The sequence below is a fragment of the Trachurus trachurus genome (assembly GCF_905171665.1).
Source record: "Trachurus trachurus genome assembly, chromosome: 4".
Taxonomy (NCBI): Eukaryota; Metazoa; Chordata; class Actinopteri; order Carangiformes; family Carangidae; genus Trachurus; species Trachurus trachurus.
The window spans coordinates 9,310,203-9,337,463 of record NC_139898.1 but is presented as its reverse complement, the minus strand read 5'-3'; the positions used below and the strand labels follow the sequence as shown (position 1 = coordinate 9,337,463).

Here is a 27,261-nt window from a genome sequence, read left to right as displayed (position 1 = left end):
TGTATGTCCATATGACAATCTCTTTGTACCAAAAAGTGAAGTACAATAGTGTATAATGTATGAGAAGTTTTGGCTTTTCTGGTTAAATAAAAAGTTTTTTTTTAAAAACTAACAAAGACAAAGCTGTTCAATTTTCAGTAAAAAAAAAAAAAAGTTGCATTAGTGAAGGCTGATCATGTGAAAAAGGCAATCTCGACTGCAACTGATCCCAGATCTGTATTCAAGTTTTTCCTTCTCATGCTTTCGGTCCCAGGTTGGAAGCACCAGGAAACATCAACATCATCGTCATCATCATCATCATCGTCATCATCATCATCATCACACCTTCTCACACTCATTCACTTCCATGGATACAAGAGCCCAGCTGCTTCAGCTACACGCATTTTAACATGACATAACAGAACTGATGCAACTAAAAGAGTGAAACTGTATTCCTACCAACAAAAGGCATTTGTGTTTTAAGAAAAGAAAAAAAGTTGACTCCGCTACTGGACAAATGTAAAAAAAAAAAAAAAAAAAGGTCACAGAGCCAGTTCATCACCTGTGAGGAGACAGGTGCAGCAGAGGCTGGAGTTCACCACTTAATCCACACGTCAGCTTTAATTTCTGACCACAATGACATTGATGTTTCAGTAAAAGTGGAACATGTGTGACTCTTGTTACACATTATTTACATCCCAACATGTCATCAACTACAGTTTTCTTTTTAAAGTCAAAGGCAGGCAGCTGTGCAGAGAACACAATGTGATGCTGGGATGAGAGGGAGGCGGGGTCTCAGAAGACCGACAGCTTTGTTCCTCTCAAACCCACACTGACAAGGTTACTCTTTGTCCTTTATCCTAGTGGGGTGATGATGGACGACACCTTTCCTGTATCTTCGGCTTCATGTGTACAGCACCATTGGCAAGAGGGGGGGGGGGGGGGGGGGATGGGGGGTCTGGTCTGGTCCCTGATAGAGAGAGTGTTCAGAGAGACAGCCTGGCACTTAGGAGGACTGCCAGACGGTCAGGAGAGCAGTGGCAGTGAGCGGACTGGGAAGAAAACAGCTGTCACCTCTGCATGGGGTCTCTGGATCCCAGCGAGTGTTTCCCACGGTTGACCCCCTTCCTCGAGGCGTCGGGCTGCGGCAGCCCCGCGTGCCGCCGGTGCCTCCCTTTGGCCTCCGGCTCTGAGTCACTGAGCTCCAGGTCGGGACAGTATCCGTCGCTGTCCTGGTACGAGCGCATGCTCTTCACTTTGTGCTCCGACACGGGTTTGGCCCATAGTCTCTCCTTGTTGGAGCCCTTCCGGGACAGTTTGTCGGAGGCCCGCAGGTCCTCCGTGGTCCGTACCAAGTTAATGGTCGCCTCTTTGAACGACCTGCCGAAGTGCTCCATGGCCGACTTGCGGAAGCTGCTCCTGTCCAGAGCTTCGTTCGAGGCGTCCTGGTCGCTGGGCGTCTGGCAGGAGCTGTCCTTCTGAGCCACCAGCTTCTCCAAGAGGCTCTTAGATTTGGCCACGCACGCCCGCTCCTGGTCCAGTTTGCCGTTGCTGTTGGACGAGTGGCCGTGGAGCGCGGCGTGCAGGGCCAGCGGTTTGCCGGTGGGTTTGACCGGCAGCGACGGGCTGTTGTTGGAGTGGCTGGAGGAGGCCAGGCGGCCGTTGGAGCGCTCCTCTCTCCGGCCGCGGCCGTGCATCTGAGGCTTCCCCAGACCCAGCCCCTCGCCCACGTGCTCGGCAACGTTCCCGCTATTGTCCGGACACAGAGGCCCGTTGCCGGATTTGGGATTTCCATTTCCTAGATTTAAGATTTTGGGCATTTTCAGTTTGAGGGTTATCCGCGGAGGAGGGCGAAACAGCATGTTCTCCACCGGGAACGAGACGGGAAGGCCTGGGGACGGAGACGGAGACGGACAGAGTTCAGTGACAGAACAGAACAACAAGTAACCAAAGAAGAATACGTATACAACAGGAAACTCACCAGCAGAAATCTCCTGGTTCACCAGCTGCACGTGTAAGTTGAACATCTGCTCCTGAGCTTTACTCTGCAGCAGCTTCAGCTTCTCCCGTCGACTCACCATGTAACACAGATTCCTCACCTGCACAACAGAGACATCACCGTCAGCTCACATCACCACCACACACTGGTTTCCATGAAGCTGCTCTGACTGCAGCGGTCACGAAAATATATTTATACATATAGTATATATTAAATATATTATTAATCTGTCTATTATTAATCTAATATGGCATCTATGGTAGCTTTTCCTCACTGTGCTGTCACTTTAATGCTCCCCCACTAATAAAGAAACACTTATCATCTTATCCCATCTGACAGGCCATCACATATTTTGCATGTAAATTACAGTGTCTATAAAAACACTGACACTTTGAATCACGGTGAATGTGTTTTCAAAGTCAAGCCGAATCAAGCAGGAATCTCAAAGACAAAATAACTGACAGACTTAGTTCACAGAGGTGGTTTAGGACATTAACTAGTTCCAGGTTTTTAAAACATGAGGATCCGTTTCCCGTCTTTGTGTTTTAATGATAATAAATGTAAAAGACATATAAGCAGTGTATGTTTTATTTACAATGCATTATATATTCTAATCGTTAATATTATTATTATTAGTAGTAGGCCTGTCATAATCATAATTCTATATTTTGTTATTTCAAATCTTCATTGTATAGTTATAACTATGGAGGTAACGGAAGACAATTAACGGACCAGAGTACACTAAAAAGGAAAGAGGAATGTACTTTGTTAAATATAAATGTAAATATCTTTGAGCGCTCCTGTCAAAATGGCAACAAGGTATCGTTTATTGTGTCTTCTGATGTTTGAGTGATTGTGATTGTGCCTGTGATTTGTGCAAATATATTGATTTGTATATATTTGTGTTTAATGAACAGCTCTTACAGTGTTGGTGTTGATGTTGGCAAGGACGATGGAACAGTATATTAAAAGAGCTAAAAATCTACCGACGTCTCATCAATACTTGTAAGGCAAAAACCATCGATTGGCCGGGGAACGCTACAATAAACTTAACATTCAGAGGTCTGAGAGGTCAGAGCACACAGGCAGTGTGATTTAACTGGATGACAAAACTAGACACATTACAGATGTTGTGTTCAAGCTTTTTAAGCCAAAGGGATTAATCCAGAAATAGGATAACTGAGGTACTCATCAGCTGCAGTGTGCATTAGTGCAGTGCAGGATACACTTCATCGTTCAGTCCACTTCACTTAGAGACCAGTGTATTAAGTGAAAAACATGAATTGGCTCATTAACTAGAAATGAACAGAATTCAAAAACGATCAATATGCTGCGTGCTGAGGAGTTCTCTGCAGCCGTAGACGCACACACTCACACACAACTCACAGCTCAGACACTGCAGTGTTTAAAAAAATAAAAAAGCCCACCCTCTCCAGATCCTGTCGCAGATGCATGAACATCCGCATGCGTGTGTGGATGCTGTCTTCCTGAGGCTGCAGCACCAGGTTCTCCTCGTCATCTTTAGGGGGCAGCAGAGCTTTGTTGAAGTTGCCTTTCCTCTTCAGCTTCCAGTACTGATAGATGAAGTCCGCCAAACGCTCCGAGAGCCCGAGGGCTTGCGCCAGCTCCTCCAGCTGGATTAGCGTGTAGAACTCCTCCTCCAGCTCCTGCAGTCTCTGTGCCCGCTGGCCCACCTTCCCCGCCTCCACGGGGGGTTTGGAGCGGGCCGGGCTCAGGCCGGCCTCCCCGGCTTTAGATTTGCTGTGCTTGAGGCAGTAAGACTTGAACTTGACTTCATCCCCTTCATCCAGGATGGTCTTCATCTCCAGGCTGTGCTCGAAGGCACACGTCACATGGAAAGGAGTGGTGCAGTTCTTCACAGAGCACTGGGGGCAGAGCGGGGAAAACAGGTTATTATGTTTAGATGGACTATAACCCAATTACTGGGAATAACAAGATTACGGTAAGAGCAGGATTTAAGCATTTACATATTTCGAAGAGACCCGATTTTCCTGGTAACTTGAGTTTACATGATTTTGTTTCATAACTGGATTATGGTGTGGAGGGCCGGAGGAACCCAGAGGAAGAAATGTTTTAGTGCCACGAAGTCAAAACAAATCAAGGAGCCACTCGTGACGAGTCTTTGTCATCCTGATGAATTAGACTCCTAAAGGAAGATTTTGATGTTAAAGGGATAGTCTAACATTTTGGCAAATTGGCCCATTGCCATAATCCCTATAGTTTTAGGAGTAGGTTCGTTACCTTTAATTGTCGGTCGGTGCAAGCTATTTTTAGAACGGCGGAGCAGAGCCGCAAGCTGCTCAGAGCTACGCTACGGAGGCTAATGGGATTTCTTGGTTTCCCTCATCAAGCTCATCAAATACACAATCCAACAACTCCTAAATGCTCCGATTTGATTTGAAAATCTTTAATGTCCCCGAAGGGCAATTTGGTTTGCAACAAACTGGTGGACAAGTTGTGACCTGCACATTCACCACGCTATGAGATAACGGAACGTTACGAGACAGAGTTGTTTTAGAGGCAAATGCAGAGACTGCTTGCCGAAAGACTGCCCCCAATGGGTATGTACGCGCAACAGTGGTTTTGCATGAATTTACCTCGAAAACAACTCCTAGTAAAACTGTTTAATCTCCTGCCTTTCTACTGTAGATGGAAACCACTCTGATGTCTGTGCAGTTAAGATGAAGCTACAGTTTGCTTGGCTTCATGAAACAGCTGCCGTGGTTCTGTCTGAAGGTGATAAAGTCTGAGCCTGGTAGAAGTGTGAAAACAATGGGACTCACTGGGGCTGATGGGAGAGACTCATCCATATCCAGTCTCTAAACTAAACAACACTCCCTAAGGCTTCACACTCAGCTTATAGAGATAACAGTCAACTATCAAACCTCTAACCAAGGTCTCAACACAGTGAATCACAGCATCATCCTGTTCCCTGTATTAGCCACCTTTATTGTCAGCAGCATGTGTAACATGAGCTCTCTCAGAGGTGGTTCTTCTGTGTGACGCTTGAAGGCCGGTTGAGGAGCAGGTGGTGGTGACCGTTGCTCCACAGACGCTGCAGCCATTGTTGTGTTTGTGTTGAGATTATAAAACACTGTCTGAGCAGCATGTTTTACTGCCATGAGAGCAGTTTGACCTTTTTTTTGTAGATGGAGCTAAAAAAAAACCTTCACTTTCTCAACAAGTTTCCACTTGAAGGTTTTTGTGCTTCTTACATTAGTGAGTTGCAGTCAGGTCTGGAATTATGTGTATTTTCCACACTGGACAGGCATCATGAAGATTTTAATGACACTATTATTTTTTATCGACGATGATATTCTAACTCTTATCTGCACTTTTTGTTATTTAGGAAGAGAGAAACTATTCAGGCTTATTTCCTCATAATGCAGAAAACATGTCCAAATAATTAACATGAAGTGTATGCTCTTGTCCTTGATTAGTTAGTTTCTAAACTCTTCACACCGTCTCCATGCCATGCTGCTCAGCCAGACGCTCATTTCCCCCACACTGCACTGCTGAGCACCACAGGAAGTCATTCCTGCCAGTGGTCATCAACCTGGTCAACTCCTCCCTCTAACCATTAATCCGTCAGTTGTTTGATCTCTGGACAGTTTTCTCCACTCTTTCTTTGACTCTTTTTTTTTTTTTTGGGGCCTTTTGCCTTTAATTGACTGTAGCCTCTGCATCACAATCACATGCAATAATTTGATAGAAATTCTGTATATAATTCACAATCTGTCTGAAAACAGAGGATGTATTAACAATGTAGATATTGTTTTTATTGATATATTTGATATTTGAATTTGATATATTTCTTGTATATTTGTATTTTTTATATTTTAAATATAGAAGGTTATTTTATTCTATTTGTGGACGTGAAATGGAGCACTGTTACATAACATTTTCCGACAGCGGATTAACAAAGTATTTCTGATTCTGATTCCAAAGAGCAGAGCTGATAAAGTCAGATATTTTTGATACTTCCGTCTTTAAGATTGTAAGTATCCGTCCCACTGGACAGAGACATGGTGGCTGTGACTAGATGAGCTGAGCTGACAGGCTGCTGACTGTAGCTTCATATCTAACACAGATATGAGAGTTGGTTTCAATCTCTTCACTGAGCTCTGCTTGAAATCTAATCAGTGGATTTTCCAAAACTGTTGAACTATTCCTGAAAGCAGAAACTCCAGAGGGAAAATGCTCGACTCTTTCTCTGTTGAAGCAATTTAACTGAGCTAAATTCATTTAGGTTTACACTAGCAGTAGTTGGTGCTGTGTTGCTCTGGTGATGCACAGGATCCACACTCACCTGGATACATGCACCTGTCTTCAGTTTGCACAGACTGCAGATGAGGGACCAGCGGCTGGGCGGGATGTGGGAGACTTTGGTGATGGGCTCCATCCTCTCGGGACAAGCGATGCTCACCTGCAGAGCAGCGGGAGAGGAGATTTATACTGTTGGTACTGAAGTGATTAGAGAGGTCAGGAGGTGGAGCCGAGGGTGTGTGTGTGTGTGTGTGTGTGTGTGTGTGTGAGTGCTCCTTTATTTACCTCTGGTATCCACAGGGCACAGCTTACGTGAGCCCATTTGGTGCCTTCACGTGTCGCTTTCATGGCGCCGCCTTTCTGCGGGCACAGGAGGCACTGGGGGTCCAGGCCGAGCACGCAAGTCCTGCACAGCCAGTTCCCTACAGGCACTTTGACTATGCCGTAGCAGGCCTGTGGGGGAGAACAGCGTTCAGTGGAATGCTCCTATAAAAATACTCTGAGACACATTCACTGACAACACATGGGTTGTTTTGCTAAATAAAAAAAGAAATAAAAAAAAGATGTAAGTTTGCCTTCCAAATGTCCAACAACTTTTCTGTCAGCGACAGTATTCAAATGTTTGTATCAGAGCGCTAACACAAGAGTTAACTCTTATATTCATGACTACAACCGATTTATGAGGCACAGCAAGGATAAAGTGCTCCTTCGAATCTGATGAATTAAACATCACAGAAAATAAATGGTCTTGAATTTGAAGTCACTTTTTTTTGTGTTTTTGTTGCAACTCCGCCTCCGTTTCCTTCATTAAAGGGATACTTCAACATTTTGGCAGATAGGCCCACTGCCATAATATACTCTTAGGAGTTGGTTATCAGAGTTGTTTTCGAGGCAAATTACAGAGACTGCTTGCCGAAAAACTGCTCCAATGGGAACGAGCATCAGTGGTTTTGCATGAATTTACCTCGAAAACAACTCTGCCTCGTAACATTCTGTTATTATCTCATAGCGTGGTGAATGTGCAGCTCACAACTTGTCCACCAGAGCGTTGTGGAGTTGTTGGATTGTGTATTTGATGAGTTTGATGAGGGAAACCAAGAAATCCCATTAGCCTCCGTAGCGCAGCTCTAAGCAGCTTGCGGCTCTGCTCTGCCGTTCTAAAGATAGCTTGCACCGACAATTGAAGGTAACGAACCTACTGCTAAGACTATAGGGATTATTTGCCAAAATGTTGAACTATCCCTTCAAACGACACAAGGCCTGTGTGCTTTAAAAGAATCGATCGTTTACTTTTGGAGTGAGCCATGTTAAATAAATGTGCATTGATGTTAACTGCTTTTCGGTCAATTTAATGTAAACATGAATATTTTAATAATACACCAGGTTAAAGGGATAGTTCACTCAAAATTTAAATTTCACTCATTATCTACTCACCCTCATGTCGACTAAGGGCTGGGAGAAGTTTCAGAGATTTGTGCCGGCGTCAGTGCGATTACTGACGCCGGCGCAAATTGCGCGAGATTTGGACGGACCAGGAAGAGGAGCTTCCGCTGCAAACAAGCTTGAAATATAGACTTATTTAATTTTTTCGAAACAATTTCACTTTTCTGGGCTTCAATACAAGGCGGACATTACATACGAGCAGCATGGAGGTATTTGGATGTTTTTTACCCCCTGTTAACTCAGAGAAGCCACGGATAACTCTGAAACTTCTCCCAGCCCTTAGTCGACATGAGGGTGAGTAGATAATGAGTGCAATTTGAATTTTGGGTGAACTATTCTTTTAAAGAGTTCCATCTATGTACAATTTGCAACATTAGTTTTGTGAAAATCTCTTTCAAATGTCTCTGAATGAATCAATATTGCAGTGAATCGGGACCTTGTGAATCAGGCTCAAATCAATTTAGTGAATCAGTAGCGGCACCCAGCCCTATGTTCTCATGTTTACCTGGTGGACACAGATGTTGCACTTGTCACAGAACACCATGTCGTTCCCCTCCTCGCTGTCGGGGGAGCGGCACACGTCGCAGATGACATCCTCGTCGTACTCGATCCCCAGGCCCTCCACCGTCTCGATGGCGTGGTTCATGTTGTCATGGCACTGCCTCTCCAGGGCCTCCATGGCGCGCTCCATCGTCAGCTCGTCTATGGGCTCCTCCCCTGTCGAGACAATCATGAGTCCACATCTTAATGTTCCCGTTTCCAGCTTATAAAGGACAGATGTGTGCAGCTGTCCCTCTGAGGGCACAGTGAGATTTTTTTAAGATGGATTATCCTTTTACCATCCTGCTCCTCCTTACCCATGCGGTCCAGCTCTCGGTTGAGCGCGTGCAGCCAGTAGAGGTCCATGTCGTCCAGATCGTAGCGGCACATGGCCTCGGCCAGCTCTTTGATGTTTACATAACCTGGTTCGGTTGACTCCTGGCAGGAGCACTGGATGTACTTCCTCTGGTGGCTGTACAGGACTTCCTTGGACTTCTCCGCAATTATTCTGAACACAGGGAGACACAAAGACAATCTGTCAGCCCGGCCCTTTAAAACCCGTGTTTCTCAACCAGGGGTTCTCATACCCCTAGTGGTACTCTGTGTAATTGCAAGGGGTATTTAAAGGGAACTACGGTATGCAAGTCAGGTCGCTTTTCCGCTGTTTTGCTAACGCTCCTCTCATCCTTGTGCATTTGTTTACAACAAAGCTGGAAAAAAATCAATACATGGAGTAGGGCTTTGACATCGAACTTCATTATTCGAATATAATTCGAATATTAAAAAAAATGTATTTGAATGAATATGGGACAGCTCTAAATATTCAAACCTGTAATAAGCATTATCTTAAATGTGTTTTCCTTAAAACGTAGTTTTCAATCCAGATTCGAGGCTTTTTTCAGCCTGTTGAAGTTGTGAAAGGCGAGCTCATTAGCATTGATCACCTGGGGCTCCTGTACTTATGACATTATCACACCGTTAGCGCCTGACGCCTGTTCACACGTCTTCACTGAAAAACAATGGCGGAGCAAAAGGCTGCGAGTGCGACAACCACGGAGGGAGAAGTTGAAATATACACAGTGTTTCCTCTACATTCATTTAGGAGTGGCGGGCCGCAAATACACCACCGCCGCATGTCTTCCGTTCATTCACCCCCCCCCCCCCCCCCACCCCCCACATAGCGTTTCAGTGGACAGTCTCCATTAATTTCTTAATTGGGCTTTTGTTGTGAAATACCACAAGATGTAAACCTCACTATTTGCTGTTTGTTGCACACATCTGCAAAATACAGCATTTTAAATTGCATTAATTTGGTGTTAATAACTATGCAATGATGCCCCCCCCCCCAGGTAGTGGTAGTGGTGGTGGAGGGGTAATGGGGGGTCCTCAGGTTTGCAGGGAGTCCAGTTCTCCGAAAAGGTTGAGAACCTCTGCTTTAAACCACGCGTTAAACACAGAAGCAGCAGCTGGTGGCTCATCAGCAGGCGGCCTCACCTGACCGACGGCTGCGGGATGGTGTCCGGACTCGCTGGCACCTGGACTCCCTTCTCCCACTCCTGCTTCCAGGTGTCTGCCAGCAGGTAGTAGTCCTCCGGGGGGACGTGGTGGGAGTCTGGCAGCTTCATGGCACTGATCAGGTCTTTTCTGAACACCTGTGTGAGAGAGAGGAGAAGCACACACACACACGGTCAGTCTGATGCTCATCCTCACAACACAAAACACAGAGCCTGAGGCGTGGAGGTGGAGGTGGAGGGGGGGACCTACTTCAGCCGGTTTCTTGGGGTTGGAGGCGGGGGTCCCAGCTTTACCGCCATACTTGTTGGACGAGCAGAAGGAGGTTGAGGGACCTAAATAAAGAAAGAGGATGTTAATAAAGGAGCAGTGGAGAAAATAAAAATGTAGTCCAGCTCGGGCTGCGTGGTCTCTGGGGCAGACGACTCACTCTCATTGTCAGAACTGTCGCTGCTGCTTAAGGACCTGAGACGTTTCATCCTGTAACATCCTGCAGAGCAGAAGAAGAGACGACAGTGAGGAGGGCAGATGAAGATCGTTCAAGAAACCATTTCAAATCCTCGTTCTCTGAACCAGATACAGAGGAGGCAGGTAGGTACTCACCATATATTTTAAATTGAAAAGCATGCTAGTGGATCCCTCTGATTAACAATGAATCCTTCTCCGCTTAATTTCATACCTGCAGATAAGAAACACAGTTTTACTGACTGAGGTTATGCTGAAGAGCTCAGCACACTGTCCTTTCAGAAAACACATGCAAAGACACAAACAAGCAGCACATTCAAAAAAACAACTTTCCAAATGGACAACACGTGTAGGGAGGACGTGTCGATCCCATGATGCTTTGCGGGGTTATCACCCTCTTTCATCAGAAATTCAGGCAAAAATAACTGAAAAAGAAAAAAAAAAAAGTGATGAAACTGCTGGGACACATTTGGACAGTGAACCACACGTCCCAGCCAGGTTCACCACTTTTTACTGTGCTGTGGAAACACACATGCACATTTGTTCATTTGCACGAGTTGTCAAATTGCTGAAGATGTTTTATAAAATTGTCCATGTGTGCATTTTTGGCCTCCGGGCCTCCAGGCCACCGTACACACAGCGTTCGGCCTGAGACCTACAGTTTAATAACCAGCTAACAATATCAGTGAATAACTAAAATAATGAATGATTGATTTTTGCACGAGTTGAGTTTCTATTGGACACCGTGGGTGCCATTAACATTTCCAAATGGTTGAGGGCTGCAGCTCAGCGTAGCCCTACATACAGTACTACCCTGTTTCAACAGACAGGACATGCCTCACATTCCTCATGAGGACAGGAGGGGTGGGAGGAGAGAGGAGGACATAAAGCCAAACCCGCTCTATACCATAGTGTAAGTAAACCATGAACAAGCTGCTTGTTACTGGTCAGGAAGTGTAAACTACATCTGTGGATATTGATCGGTTGGACCACAGGACTCATCAGTTCATCACTGGTAAAACACGCTGAGCATCTGTGTCACAACCTCACTATTATTCCAGGATGTTTCTTCACTAAAAGCTCAATGCTATTTATAAGATGAAGTTGCACAGCACAAACACACCACAGTAACCTGCGTGTTGCCCTCTACAGCAGAGCAGGGACCTGGCATCTGCCACTGACACCAGCGTTTCCATCCCTGAATACAGCCGGCTCTGTGTGTTCAGCCACTCGAGGCCATTTCAGCTTGAAAAATGTTACTATGAAATGCTAAACTCTGTCTACTCATCAAGATCAAACATGTAGAGCTAGAGAAAACATCACAACAATTAACAAATATATAATTTTCCCACACACAGCCCCCGAGGCCTGAGTGTGTGGCTGCTCTCATCCACCTGCTCCCACTCAGCTCCCTCAGTTCTACGTCAGCTGGAGAAGAAACGTTGCTGATCTGCTAATGAATAGTAGATTTATTTTAAAGTTTTACAAATTATTGGTTCCAGCTCATCAAACATGTGTGAAGTGAAAATCTTAGATTGGTCTAGTCAGAGAAAACAGGAACATCTTGGACTCTGGATAAATATGATGAAGGATTTGTGCCATTATCTGACATGTTATGGGAAATTATTTGCACATGTGATGCTGTCTGACATTTTACACATGTTGTTAGAGATAAGATTAAAATTATGAAGTTTGGGATGTGTTTGAAGTCCACCATTCATTCATTTGTTGATTCATTCATTCATTGAACCTCTAGTTCAACTCAGGAACACATGGAGGGAGAGGTCTCATTTACAGTGTAGTTGGACATTAAAGGGTCCTATAGATACATGAAACTACATTGTTGATCTTAAACATAAAAGTGCCGGGAAACACACACAAAAAAATCAAGCAAGTGATAATAAGTAAAACAACAATAAAAACCACAAAAAATATTAAGAATAAATGTAAACCTTAGCCAAATTATAAAAAGAGTGTACAGATCAGCTAAAACACGAACATCTGTCGGTAAGGCGAGTTGTAATCAAAGATTTAAAATGTCCTAAGGATCAAAGTGAACAAAGTTTTAGATTAATCTACAAGTTATTCCATGTTGGAGTTGCACCACAAGAAAAACCGGATCTGCCAAGTTCACTAAAAGCAGTCGGCACCTTCAGAGCGATGAAAATCAAATCATGAATTTGACCCAGTTGCTGTGACACTCCTGATAGACAGTTCAGTTCAGGTTGTAGCTGCAGATGTTAATGTCATCACAGCCCGGAGCAGGGGCCTCCGGTTGCTCTCTGCTGCATACAGATACCGTGTAGGAAACAGGAAGACCACTTCACTGACCCCCTGCTGCCTCCCCATTATACGTACAACACAATACACGTTGGTGGTGTTGGGGGCCATAGACATAGGTGGGGGCTGCCAGGCTGTGGAGATGCACGGATATGACGTCACGTGGCCCACAAACCATTGATAGAGCAGACGACAGTGACCAAACTGCGCCTTGTTTACATCCCTCTCCTCTTTTAATGGGCGGCCAGTAAATGAGGGTCTTATAGCAGAGACCAGACTGAGCTACACACTGACCGGAGGCTGCTGCTGCTCGGTTAAAACCGTGAACAGCCCGGTGCCTGCCCTGCCCTGAGAGCCTCGTTGGCGCCAAACACACACACACACACAGAGTGAGGGAGGCCTGGAGTGGGCTGCCCTCCCTGCAGGCTGTGGAGAAATCAAACATGGGCGCCACCACCGTACAAAGATGTCACTTCCTACAGCCATTAAGAATATTTGCAGGGCTCCGCCGGGCCCGCCGCTCACCGAGGACAGTCGGTAACTACCGGGAGCGTGTTCGTGAAACATTTAATATACGTGGGGGGGAGCAAGGGAGGGTCCTGTGGGAGAGCAGAGGTGGGGAGGGGGGAGCAGCAGCAGGCCCCGTGGCCTGGATAAACCATCCTGGGTAAATCCTGGCACACTGAGCTCCACTCAACACACGAGCATATTGTTCACGTCTCTCCCGTCTTACCTCCGGTGCACGCGCCGCTGGCCTCTTCACACCGACCGCATCTCCGACACTTGAAACGGACACCGACGGGACACAGGCTCCGGCTCCAGCGACAGATTCAATTGAGTTTTTTTTGTATCCCACCACCTCAGTGGGAATCTCCAGGGCTGAAATCTGTCCACCACCGCCGCCACCACCACGGCACAACAGCTCTATTGTACCGCGCCTCCCGCCGGGTCCTAAACCCCGCCGACTTCCCCTCCGTCCTGGGGGCGCTCGATTTGCTCACTGGCGTCCACCGCCGTTCATTGACAACAGGAATAATGTATCACCTTTGAACAGTATTACTCAGATACAAGTGGAAGTTGTTCAGTCACATGTTTAGTTGAGTTTTAAAGTATCGAAGCACTCGCCCACTGCAGAACTTGAGTGTTCAAAAATGTATGTTTAGCTAGGTATACTCATGATGCATATAATCATTAAAAGCTATAGACAGTTGCTGACTGTCTTCTTTATTCTCTATTAGCCACATACACTCTTGCTGACAAAAACACTGATTGCCAGTTAAGGGGTTTTTCACATTTTTTAAAACTAATTCCACTGACTGAAAGCTCTGTTTCAAAGTAATGAGGACTTCATTAGAAATGTAGGTGAGTAAAGGTCAAAAGTTCCCCCAAAAATAAAAAAAAGTACAGACACTCAAAACTATACCAATAAGTGGAAGTACTTAGCTGTTGTGCAGCCCTGACAACAACCAAGTCCTAAACAAAGGTACCGCCAACATTGAAGACAAGTCAACAGTCACTGGTGTGTTTTCAATTTTCCTACTTTTTTAATGCAACTCTGTCATTTCATAAAGACAAGACATCATTTAAGTGTAGAAACAAATTACAGACAGATGTGCATTCATTACGGGTTGCTTGACAAAACCAGTATGCTCTGATACAAAAGGTTATAAATACAAAATGACAACACAAGTCCCTATGGATATTTTCTTAAAGGCAACTGTACAAAACTGTTTGATCTCTCAGGCTAGTTATAGATTTACTTAACTCTGCAATTTACTGCATGCGTTAAATGATGTAAATGAGAGGCCCCAGCACAGACTGGGTGAGGTCCAGCTGTTAGCCATCAACTGGAATAAAAAAAAAAGAAAAATCTAATTGTAAGTGAACTCAGCAACGCTAAACCCCATAACTCACCCTGGCTGTTGATGGTGTTTCCCATGCACGAAACATCTTTAGTATTTGAGAAATGTGCAACACCAGAGGGAGTGATTCACAAATTTGATGAGTGATGTTAAAACCTGATACACCACAGCACGCATACTGGAGTGTTTACATTTGTAGCGTGTTCAAACATTTGAAATCGCTCCTATTGAACTGAGCCAGGATGATCAGGTTACAAACGGAAACCAGACCGTTTCCGTCTCTTATATAATATATTCTCTCTTTTCTTGTAACTGTGAACCTTCAACTGAAACCATACTAACTCAGGATGAAAGGAATTACAATATTGTGTTCATAACTGGTTGTTTATCTAATTGGCTCATGTATATCAGTCAACAACCATTATCACACAACTTTATCTTAATCATCCAATCAGCCTGAAGACAGATTCACATGTTCAGAAACTTAGACAAAAAAAACCCAAAAAACGAAGAACATTATTTTGTTTCTATACAAAAACATTGAGTAAAAGTATAAAACAAATATTACAAAATATATATTAAAAAAAACTGATCCCATGAATCGTTTACATCAAGATCCAGCATTTTGTTTACACCTTTAGTAAACACAACAATCTTAACTTTGGCCTAACAGAAGTCAATAAGATGTTGGTCACCTAAACAATATACACATCTCAAATGAAGAAAAGTCAATTGTCTAATAAAACACAAACAGTAATAAATGCTCACAGGAAATAACTAGAATCCCTGTTCATATACACACACAATCATATACACAATTCATTATTCTGAGTGAAACTTTTCCCATAGTTGCTGTGTGAAGTCTTGAGTCTGACCTATTAAAGTCTGATTAGTTCATCATTCATTTGTGCAAAATTTACAGGGATTCCCTTGAGGAGGCCAGAATCGTTTTCTAAGATCAAGTGACCTTGCCCTTTGACCCTCCTGCCCTCAATAAAATCAAATCTCTCTTTAAGGTTTAGTGAATGTTTGTGCCAGATTTGCTTCATAAGTTTCATAAAGTTACTGAGATATCATGTTGGTGAGAAAGGGACGGTCATATGGACGGACAGGCAGATGGATGGACGACCTGTAAACAATGGATGTTGCCAGCGCAGTGGAATAAAAACAGGATTTATAAATACAGTATTTTCCCTCAGGCATTCTTGTGCTTATGTGTTTTCCACTGCAGCAACTGTTTTCAGACAGCAATTAAAAATAAAACTTTAAATTAAAATGTATTACATTTACAGCGAAGACCTACATTCACATTCGATAAAAGCAACAGGATTATCAGATACATTCACAGAAATATAAATATTCACAGCACTGGTAGCGACTAATGGTTGTTAAGTGGTGGACAGCAAATGGTCTGGATGATGCGGTTGAATCTAGTCTGTGGACTTACAGTTGGTGAATTGAATTGCTTCAACAAGGCTTTATCAAACACAGTCCTTTATATTTCCCATTTCTATTCATTTAAGACTGAAAAGAGGCAAATAATCAAGCTGGTATTGAACCCGAGCTGGACGACGGGCGGTTTTAGAAAATCTGATCCGATGTCTGACGAGCAGATTGTTGTGACACCTATTCATTCACAAGCCCATCTGCATGTCTGCAAAGTTGAAGAAGCTGTCCACGTCTCGAGAGGACGTGTTTTTGTTCTCAGAGACAAAAACCTGTGCGGGAAAAAAACAACAACACAACATATCCTAAGCTTTTGTGGACACTCATCTATAGAAACTGAATCCATTTGTGTAAAACTATTTAAAAACAGATGCAACAAACACAAGTGTTTTTACCTTGGTGCCACCGAACATGTCACTGGAGATGCTTTTACAGGCTTCAACGACTCCGTCACCATTCAGCTCCAGGGCGATCACGGGGCCTTTAGTGGCAGGATGTGAAAGTCAGTACAGTAACGGTACAGATGCCTCCACTCAACAGCTACATACAGTACAGGTCTCCCTCCTCAGAGCAAAGTCCTGCTTCATGTACACACACACACACACACACACACACACACACACACACACACACACACACACACACACACACACACACACACACACACACACCTCTGTGATGGAACAGTAACTTCTTACTTGTGAAATGGGGCTCATGAAATTTCCCAGTATTCACTACTAAACTTGAATGCTGATTCAGATGATTTCTGCAACATGGACCAAATTGACCCCAGAAAACTAGTAGTCAGCAGTGTTGTCATGACTAAAATAAACCATGTCAGCAAAAAGACACAAATGCTTTTATAGCTTCCATAAGAAACAGAACACAATGAATTTCTTTTAAAGGGGAACTATGCAAGTCCGGTCACTTTTTCACTGTTTTTCTAAACCCCCACCCCCGGCCATGTGCATTTGTTTTCAACAAAGCCGGTGAGAAGGCAATCTGTGGAGCAGTGGGTAACGTAATCGTATACGTGTTACGATGTGTATATTTGTGTAGCCTAGGGCTGTTAGATTTTTCCCAAAAATAAAATCCAGATTTTCTTCTCTCAAAAACCGTTTTCCGATTCCGATTTTTTGTGAAATGACAAACTATTTTCTGTGTGTGCTGTTTGTGTCTTTTTAAATGGACCTGGAGTCTAATAATAAAGTCTATCTATACTATACTATACTAAAACGTGACATCAACCAACTGCCTTCCACTGATTGGCCAGAGTGTTGTCACCGGAAGAGTCGTGATTGCGACGTCCGACACGACAATCAAACCCGCTAATTTTAAAAACACACCGACAGCAGCGACCACTGATCTGTTCCGAGACTGTTGTTATTCTGTCACCTGAGTGTCACTGTCACCGGCTGTGTGTAAAACCACGCTGCGGTCCTTAATCGAGGTGGAGACGAGTGAGGATCGAAAAAAGAGGAAAAAAATGAGACAACGCAGCTGTAGCCCCTGTGATATGATGCCCCCGCCCCCGCTGAAGAACTAAAGGAGTGGAAAAAGGCCGTTGGTCTTTTTGGCAGCGAAATCCTCACTGACCAAGCTATTTGTTTACAGTGTGTGGGGAGAGCGTGATGGGAGGAAGGAGGCAGAAGTCACTACGGTAACCCAGCGCAGCCCAGGGGGGCTGTACCGTAATTACCCTAGTTAGAGTAAAAAAACGATTTTACGATTTAATTTTTTTAACATCGACCTAACTCAATAATCGCGATTACGATTTTAAAACGATTCATCGAACAGGCCTAGTGCAGTCATATATCTGTCATAAACAATAGATTGCGGATTATGGGGCGTGTTTGTGTCATGGTGCCACCAAGACGAAACCTAGAACACCGGGTCAGAGGTGCTGATCTATCAAGGTTGGTTTTCAGCCAAGAGACGCTAGGTGGAAGGCAGAGAGCCTCCATTCTCCGAGTAACAATTCATTTAAGCATCACACTTACTCTGAAGCTGTTTAATTAAGGTAGAAATTAGTTGCATAGTTCCTCTGTAAAGACATTAGTTATTAACAATGACAGCAACAAGAAACTGTCCCTAAGATATTTTAAATTCCACAGTGTTTGTTTCATTCTTTGCTGCTATGACTGCTACACAACTTGTTGTTCTCATCAGATGCTGAGCATGAATACGTTGTCACTCTCAAAGGGCTTTGTCTGATGACGTCCAATATACCTGGCTGTGTTCCTAAGCAGCTATGTTTAAAATAAAAAGCCATGTCACAGAAAAGAAAAGCTACCTTTGGTGATCCACTCCACGAGATCCTCTGCACTGTTCTGAAACACCCTCTTCACATCTTCAGGTCGCATCGAGACCTCCTTCGTCTGGACCAGCACGAAACCTTTACCAGTCACCTGTTCACAGCACATAAAAAGAAGGTATGGGATGAAATGTCTTACATCTTTACCTGTGTATCCAGTCTCATGCTTATGTGATAGAGTAACACATAGTTTGGCAAGAGCACAGACAAAACTGGAATGTTAATTAGGTAACACAGGCATCTTAGGATGGTAACATAGCAAGTTAGCTAAACAAAAGGAAAATATCATCTTACTCGGAGCAGTCGGAGAATACAGAGGATATGGGAAAGAATTAAAAACATATAAATGCAACTTCCTATTAAGGGAATTTTTCTCTGTATTCCAGATAGAAAACACATGCTTATGCAAACGCTGTGGTCACACAGCTAAAGAGTTGACAACACATGCAGGTGCCAACAAGCCTCAGCTGAGGGGAAACCTCAAAGTTAGAGATATTCAGGAAGTACTTGGGTGGTTTTATAAAACATGTTATCTTTAACCCTCTTTGTTGGCTTACATGAACACAAGCTTCACTAGTGGTGATGCAACTCGTTCAATTTGGCTGCTCACCAGCTTCAGACTGTTCTGCTTGATTGGGATTATTCCAAGAGAGTAGCGCTTGATTAGATTTCCCAAATATCTAACTTCATTTATGGCTGTGAGTTAAACCTCTCTTCCTATTAGAAAATTTGTGCCAGTTTACAACGCCAACATCATTTTGTAACCCTCTGTGACAGTTATAACACCACTGACTTCACACTATCAGTGTATTTTTACTAAGCTCTTTAACCTAATCACATTATGACCACCATTTTTCCATTCACAAACAAAGACTTCCTCTTTTAAGCTGCACCTTAGAATCAGTTATGTTGAACCGAAACTTGTTTACACTCTCACCTCGTCAATCAGTCTGCGGGCATTTGCGGTGGTGTATTCTCCAGCGAAGAAAACAAAGAGACAGGACTCTTCACTGTCCTTACGCCTCCCTCCCTTTGTCAAAGGCACAATGCTGCGCGCCGGGTCAGCGGAGATTCGCACAGACTTGAACTCAGACTCTTGGTCTGGTGCTGGTACAAAGTCAAGAACCGCCGAAGCCTCGGGCAACAAGCTCCAGTTGTTCTCTCCCGACACTGGCGTGAAGTCGTGGATGTTGCTCCAGTTATTGTTGAATATGCTGAGCCCGGCATCCTTGAAGTGGAAGCCCAGCTCGGGATAGAAGTACTGAAAGCAGCCAAACTTCATGCCCGTGGACGACTCGATGATAGGCTGGGTGGCACAGCACAAGAACACATCCATCTTTTTACAGTCCCGTGTGCGAAACTGCTGACAGGCCACCACACACTTGATGTCTTTACAGTCCCTGAAAAACACACTTCCCTTTACAGGTCCTAGAACGATACGGCAGTTGACACAGTCGTCGATGGTGATAGTCGCCGAGTGATCAAACACGTAGATGTTGCAGTTCTCGCACTCTTGGATGACAAACTGTTGGCCGTTCAGTTTGTCAGGAAGGCGACCCACTGTGACATCTTTGAGGCCTGTAAGCATGTAGTCTTTGGGATCAACCTGTGCATAGAGAAAGGTGGCCAAGTGAGTATCTAGAATAGATTTTTATAGGGCTGTGTGTTGATAAAAAAGCATCAACACCATACATCTTGAATGGTGATTTGCCAAAAGTCTATTTTTAGAAAAACTCTCTTAGTATAAAGAACACAGTGTGTTGAACACACAAACAAATACATCTTATTTTCATGCATTCAGACTCAGAACAGTTGCACCTGTGTTTGTATTTCACACTTCCTGTAACACCATGTAAATACTTTATTGAACAAAAGAATTACCATCGGTAAACACAACACAAAACCGCTGTCACCATGTAAACTATTGATAGAATATTGACTGGGTGCTTCACAGAATCAATAAAATGTCATGTCACAATATTTTAATTTTCTATAGTATCTAGAGATCATGCATCATAGTTTTCACAATACCTTATACCCACCTCTATCATCTATAACAAGATATGTTGTAAGAAACATGAAATATTTTCAGCTCTGCCTGTACCAGTTGTGTTGTGTATTTCCTTTACCATTCACGACAACTTTTAGTCTCATTTGATTCACTCCTATTATTATCTTGCAGGCAATAAAACTATTTCCAGGTTCCACTGCCCCATTGTGCGTGTGCATGTGGGTTATTATTAGCTGTAACGCTTTCAAAATGCAACTTTCTGTGAGTCAAAACGGAAGTTGAACCACCTCTTGGTTAACGCCTCTGAGTGTGGTCAGCTGTTAGTGAACAGTCAGCTACACAGCGCTGTGTAGTAATCCGATAATGAGATAACGCTGGATACACCGAGTCAGAGAGGACGGAGCTTTGAGTCTAAAAACTCAAGAGTGTTGACAATCTATAATTAGCATTGCGTGGACCCCAGGTGTGTCAGGCATCAGTAAACTGTTACACAGGTGAACATTTTTAATCTATGCGCGTCACCGTACGTCGCTGTTTGTGCTGGAAACTGAATCACGGCAAGTAAACAGAGACCGTTTACCTTTACTGCTGCAGCAACTCAGGAAATGATTTATAACTACTAATATCAACATCAGTTAAAGTGACAGGTTGGTGCAACAGAGTCAGTGATACCTTGGTGTATTTGAACAGCGCAGGTTTGATGTTTTTGTGATAGAAAAATAGCTACGTTTACATTTAGCTGTAGGTTAAACCTGTTAATGCAGTTACCTCACCGCACCTCATAGATAATGTAAACTAGCTCCCTGGAAGCGGGAGGAGAGGACACACGGGTTAAAGAGGGGTGAAGCGGCTGCTAAGTTAAAGGTAGCTGGTTTAGATAGTAGATACAAGTGTCATCATCACCTTCTCTCTCTTATCCCAGCTGTACTGCTTCGGAGCCTCGTCGGTGTTGTTGCCAAGGGGAACCGCGTTGGTTGTCGCTGTAGTTTCGACAGTCGTTGTCGTCGGTCCTCGGTCCTCTTTCTCGGGCGACTTCCTTTTGGATTTTTTCGAGAAGAAACACCCCATTTTGCTTCTTTGCGCCGGCGACTAGATAGGACCAGTTTTTTTCTAGCCGCAACGTTAGGTCGGAGAACACGATAAATGTGAGGCAGAAGCTTACGTGCACTTAAGTTGACAAGATTTTTTTTTCAGCTTCCCGTTTCCCTTGCTTCGTTTCGCAACCAATCAGTACCGCGGTAGTCGTAACATCAGCCAATCAGCACCAGGGTAGTCATTACACCAGCCAATCACAGAGCTGGGTGAAACGACTGGGTCATGTAGAAGAGGTGTGCACCCATGAGGCGTCTGGGTGCAGACACGACAGAGAGGTTTCAACCAGGTTTCAACCGGTATTTATTTTAAAACACTTTTATACGACTTTATAGGCACGGCCAAAACACAGACGAGGAAGATATTCTCTTTAAGTTGAATTAATTGTGCCCACTTCGTCTTCGTATGGAATGGTTTTTACACAATAGCTTCAGATTTAGACGGTTTGTCGTTTAATCACAGTGAAATTAATTACCCCTTCGCATTATTATGTGGCAAAAAACCAAAAACAACAACAACTCTAAGTCGCACATAATAACGTAGGGTGCTTTCAAATGAGACTGAGCTGGCCACCTTCATCGACGGGGAGGAAGAAGGACCACGCAGGTAAAATCGAATAGCCTAGCTAATTATTTTCCCCAGAGGAACTTGAACGCACCATCGTGTACACATTTGGCACACCCCTCTGGGTGTTGTCTTCTTGCTTAAACACCAGTGGTACACATTTTATCTAATGTAAAATGGGTGATGTATAATTATATAAAATAATAATGTCAATGGATAAGATTAGAATGAGTGAAAGTGCTAGATTCATATCATGCTAATTTGCTGATCATAGTAGGCTACTGATATATGGCCCTTTTTTTTTTTTTTTTTTTTTTTTACATATCCACCAACTTTACAAGCTTTAAGTTTGAGTTGCAGTTCATGCACAAATACAACACATAACAAGAAGCCAAGTCAAACCAGACATCAGATTAGCCTGCAACTTAAGACACTAGGACACTCTAATAATAGGTAATCCTGCTCCGAAGCATAGCCTAGCTGTACCACTCCCTTACCATAGACAAGGCAGAGTAGTGTATGTCAAGGGTCCGTGAAAGGAGCATCCATCCAGCATCCAGTGCCCCATGTAAATGGTGACTTATTCTAAATGAAATGCATTTTCAGGTGTCGCTTCAGTTTTGAATGTAATTTGAGGATGGGTCAGGATCACTGACTGCAGTGGGCCTCCTCACTGTGGACAGCTCACAAAATGGCACTAGGGTACTTTGTTCAACCAGCGTGTAACCAGTGACACTTCTGGTAGGCCTATAACACATGTTAGCGCAAGACATATCTGGGTGAAGCTGTTAGGGGGCCCTGGGACTGTTGACCACTCCAGAGCTGGACCACTCCTCTCCCTCTCCTGCCGGTCAGATACACACCCTCCGTGCATTGTTTAGATACTCTCTTGAGTCCAGATAGATAGATAGATAGATAGTGAATAACAAAATACATGAATTATAAAATAGGCCTACAGATGCTTTATCAGAAATAGAATTTATTAGAAACATAATGTGCAATTTAACAAAGGCCACAGTGAGTGTGAGTAAAACGCTGTCAAAGTATAGAGACTGAGGTAGTGCAACAGTGCTCAGGTGTCACACAGGTGATGAGGGGTATGTTCAGTGACTTCCTGATTAAAACATCCCCAGGTTCTGACGAGTGTCGAACAAGCCTTGAGTTTATTGGTCCTGCTCTCTCCACTCTCTTGTACATAGAGTTGGTCCTAAAGTTCAATCTGTTTTTTAGGTATAGCCACCAAAGTCCTTGTAGTGCTGCAAAACCTCAACCTCTAATGAGGTGGTCAGGGGCATCACCAGACCCCTTTTACTGGGGCAATAACCCCAGTATAAATGGGTTGTGTGCCCCTAAATGTAATATAGATGGTAGGTACACTTTAAAGGGATAGTCCAACATTTTGGCAAATTGGCCCATTGCCATAATCCCTATAGTTTTAGGAGTTGGTTCGTTACCTTTAATGGGCTTTATGCACAGCTCCACTACTTCCTGAAATAAGACAGCTAGTTTATTTCCTGTCTTACATTATTGGACCAATTGATTAATCCAGGTGTGTCTGACCTCACAACAATGGTCAGGCACACCTGGATTAATCAGTTGGTCCAATAATGTAAGACAGGAAATAAACTAGCTGGCTTATTTCAGGAAGTAGTGGAGCTGTGCATAAAGCCCAATGGAATGTTACGAGACAGAGTTGTTTCCGAGGTAAATTCATGCAAAACCGCTGATGCGCGTTCTCGTCGGGGGCAGTTTTTCAGTAAGCAGTCTCTGCATTTGCCTCGAAAACAACTCCGTCTTGTAATGTTCCGTTATTATCTCATAGCGTGGTGAATGTGCAGGTCACAACTTGTCCACCAGAGCATTGTGGAGTTGTTGGATTGTGTATTTGATGAGTTTGATGAGGAAAACCAAGACATCCCATGAGCCTCTGTAGCATAGCTCTGAGCAGCTTGCGGCTCTGCTCCGCCGTTCTAAAAATAGCTTGCACCAACAATTAAAGGAAACAAACCTACTCCTAAACTATAGGGATTATGGCAATGGACCAATTTGCCAAAATGTTGAACGATCCCTTTAATGCTTCAAGAATGAGCAAAATCAGATCCGACCGAGTTGTGCCCCATTAGAGTTTAATGGCTGGCAACGCCACTGACTGTGGTCATGGATCTTGCCTTCAGCAGTCCACCACCATCTCTTTGGTCTTGTCCACATTAAGGGGGAAAGCATCCCCACTGTTCTTCTTCTGCACAAAGTTAGCCCCCAGCCTCCGACACCTGCCCGTCTCTAACACACCCCACAGAGTCAACAGAAGAGTTCTGCAGTTTTACGGCATGACCGGGAACTAGTGTCATGACTCATGACATATCTGAAGGCAGCTTTATTAGACCTTCTTTAAGAATAGCTGCCTGCCACTGGAGAGGAGGTTGATGAGAGCCACGGAGGCATGAAACGAGTCAAAAGAAGTTAGAGAGTGAAACCATGGTCAGGTGTTAATCCCCTCTGCTTTTGTCATTACAGAAGACATCTTTTACATCAACACAGTCCTTTGGTCCAACCGGTTGAGGCAGACGGCTCTGCTGGAGGTTTCTCCTGCCCCCTGTGGGAACTGCTTGGTTTATCATCTTAACCTTCTATGAAGACCCTTGACATAACTCCTGAAACAATTTGGTGTAATGAAATTGAATTGATTTATATCTGCAGCCTGTGATTAAAGCAGCCACTAGTGCAGCTTTGAGATTTTTAGGTGGCATAGAAATTGCCCCCCCTCTTCCATGCCCCCTAACTGTGCCCCTTTGGTACAACCCACCTCTCACCCCACTACTTTCACTACCAAGGCCACATTATCCACAGCGGATATATTTCCTCCTCCTTTTCTTGGTAAAGCCCGAGTTTTAACGTTCGAGCAACAGACCACGTGAATTTCCTGTTTTGACGAGGACCAAGCACCGAATTGCACAATCATCAAAATCCCAGGGACAATGACTCAGTAGCTTGAAATCGGCCGACTTTAGGTGGCAACCCGGGCGCCTGTGTGTGTGCGCGCGCGATTCGGTCTCCTCCACAAGGGCAGCGCAGTCTCCGTGCGCAGCGGCTCCCTCCTTCGCCTCCTGCGCGGCGCAGTGTACCTTTAAAAGGTTGAACTCGCCGGCTCCACGGTCTGCGAGCACCGGACTGCTTCCCCGCTCGGGCTCAGCTGTGTGTAGCCTTCCCTTCTTCTAGCAGTGACATGGCATAGAGTCGCTGCTGTACTGTCAACAGCAGCAGCCGCAGCAGCAGCAGCATCCCAGCAGCACCCTGCACCATGGACGCTCTCCGACAGCCGAAGCGGAGAGGAGCCTTCGCGGCGCCGGACACGACGACGACGACGACGATGATGCTGCCAGTGTGGATTTTACTGAGCTCGCTGGTGTCGGGGCTGAAGGCGGAGGACGACGGAATGGAAGAACTTGCCACCGAGAAGGAGGCAGAGGAAAGTCACCGACAGGACAGCGTTAATTTGCTGACATTCATCCTGCTGCTGACCTTAACCATCCTCACCATCTGGCTCTTCAAGCACAGACGGGTCCGCTTCCTGCACGAGACCGGGCTGGCAATGATTTACGGTGAGGCTTTTAGAGGTTATATATGTTGAGTGCACAAACACACACACACACACACACACACACACATAGGCTACACTGTCTCCTTCGCAGCTACCACCACCACCACCACCACCTTCCCGCAGGCTTTGCGTGATTCAGCCTCTCTGGTGGTTGTGCGGCGGCTGCACGAGCAGGGAGACCCGGGGACAGTGCGGTGATTTCAGTCTGAACAAACGCACCGACGCGCCTCCGCATTTCCACCGGCTCACATTGCTCCTAATTGGCTGGGCCGGTGCTAATTTTCTAGAAGGTGCTTTGGGGCTGCTCAACCTTGTCTACTCTATAGTCTCCACTAGGCTGCCGCATGTGCAGCTCTGTCTTTCTGACTGACTGGGAGTCAGCGCCCTGACATATGGGAAGGCACTTAGGCAGTGACAGAGTATCATGAATTAGATTACAATCATCTTAATGCACTCACAGTATCTCCCATGACACACACAAGCCATGTTATAGAGCTGTTGTTCTACTAGCTACTTGTAGAAAACCTCCCTGAAATGCCTTATGTAATCACTATGACTGTGACCTTAATTTTTTTAAATTTAGATAAATCTCTCAAGCTTTGAAAGTTATTAGCAGTCATAAGGAGAACATTTGATGAGAAAAAGAAAAAATATATTTTTGTCACCCTCATCCAAATGAAACAGCACACTGTCTCTCCCATATTATCGTCATTCATCTGCTGAACTGGAGATTATACCCTGCTCTTTGCTCGTTAAAGGCTGTAAAAGGAAAGCTGAGTGTTTTTTTGTTTTTTTTCCACCAGTGTTCATCAGTCTGGAGGTTTGTTATCAGCTGAGGTCTGGGCGCATTTCTGTGCCAGTGAGTTCATTGCATTAATTTGTACAGGGACAAGCATGGTGTGTGCAGCATGTGAGCAGCGATGCCACTGTATACACTGGATCACCTGAGCAAGTGTGAAATCAGCGCAGATCAGTCCACAGTTAAATGTGTTCATCATCAGGTAGAAACCACAGCAACAACGTGTGCCAGGCCATGCCGAGCTGAACCATCTCAGCACTAATGCCCCCGAAAAACAACGTGCAGAATAGACCGCATCTGGATGGTGTTTTGCTTTTAGTTTATCAGATTGATACCAGTCAGTGGCACAGATGTCAGTTATTAACCAAAGCTATCACATGGAGAAGACAGACTTTGATTTGTTTGTTGTTGTGCTTAAAAAAAGCAAACCAAAAGCAGCGTTGTGGTGGGAAAACACGGGCCTTTTTGCGTGTGGAGCTTGCATGTTCTCCGTGCCGCTGTGTTTTCCCTCTGGGTGTCCTGACTTCCTCCCACAGTCTAAGGACATGCAGGTTAGGTTAATTAGTGACTGTAAAGTACCCACGGGTGTGACTGTGACTGGTTGTTTGTCTCCATATGTCCTGATATGGTGACCTACTGTCTCTCCTATTACTACTATTACCTACTACCTATATGACTCTGTGAGGACAAGCAGTAAAGACACAGATAAAGGTCTGTGATTTTTTTTTTCATGTTTATGTGTCTCTTATCAAATGCTCATTGTCCTGTTATGGTACTTTCCTGTCCGACAGTACGAAAGTCCCCACTTGCTGGAAAGAACCTTAAATTTTTCACCTTTGTATTTTGACAGAAAAGAAACAGACAACATGCCTGTTGCAGAGCCATCTATATATCCAATCCAATCCAATCCACTTTATTTATATAAACAACAAGGTTACCAAAGTGCTGCACAACAGATACAAAACAGTAAAATAAAGAAAGTTAAAGTTAAAATACAGTAAATTAAAAGCATATAAAATATACTGGCACCCCTATGTCTATGTATGTGTGGTTAAAGTGAAAGCCGGGGT

The 27,261-nt window shown here is 44.3% G+C and overlaps 3 protein-coding genes across 4 annotated transcripts in view; 1 reads left to right on the top strand and 2 right to left on the bottom strand.

The window, feature by feature from the left end:
• Positions 1-598: 598 nt before the first annotated feature.
• On the bottom strand, positions 599-13,374 carry jade3 (jade family PHD finger 3). Its single transcript, XM_083969856.1, has 12 exons — positions 13,239-13,374; positions 10,364-10,439; positions 10,191-10,250; positions 10,013-10,095; positions 9,743-9,900; positions 8,566-8,756; positions 8,214-8,425; positions 6,551-6,718; positions 6,309-6,425; positions 3,406-3,864; positions 1,961-2,078; positions 599-1,870 (listed from the first exon to the last, which is right to left on the bottom strand). Exons 3-12 carry the CDS (start codon positions 10,237-10,239, stop codon positions 1,050-1,052), a joined length of 2,376 nt encoding a protein of 791 aa, XP_083825982.1. The 5' UTR covers positions 10,240-10,250; positions 10,364-10,439; positions 13,239-13,374; the 3' UTR covers positions 599-1,049.
• A 748-nt stretch (positions 13,375-14,122) lies between these two features.
• rp2 (RP2 activator of ARL3 GTPase) lies at positions 14,123-26,431 on the bottom strand. 2 transcript variants are annotated; one of them, XM_083970671.1, is made up of 5 exons: positions 26,337-26,431; positions 19,065-19,733; positions 18,107-18,221; positions 16,209-16,294; positions 14,123-16,085 (listed from the first exon to the last, which is right to left on the bottom strand). In XM_083970671.1, exons 1-5 carry the CDS (start codon positions 26,388-26,390, stop codon positions 16,002-16,004), a joined length of 1,008 nt encoding a protein of 335 aa, XP_083826797.1. In that variant the 5' UTR covers positions 26,391-26,431; the 3' UTR covers positions 14,123-16,001. The 2 variants fall into 2 exon arrangements, with proteins under 2 accessions (XP_083826797.1, XP_083826796.1); XM_083970670.1 differs by lacking the exon at positions 26,337-26,431 and adding an exon at positions 21,042-21,257.
• slc9a7 (solute carrier family 9 member 7) overlaps positions 21,731-27,261 on the top strand; it is a 32,025-nt gene continuing 26,494 nt past the window's right edge. The window contains exons 1-2 of the mRNA XM_083970669.1: positions 21,731-21,836; positions 24,309-25,393. Of these exons, the coding sequence (XP_083826795.1) occupies positions 25,093-25,393 (301 nt within the window). The 5' untranslated portion in view covers positions 21,731-21,836; positions 24,309-25,092. The remainder of the gene's footprint in view (positions 21,837-24,308; positions 25,394-27,261) is intronic.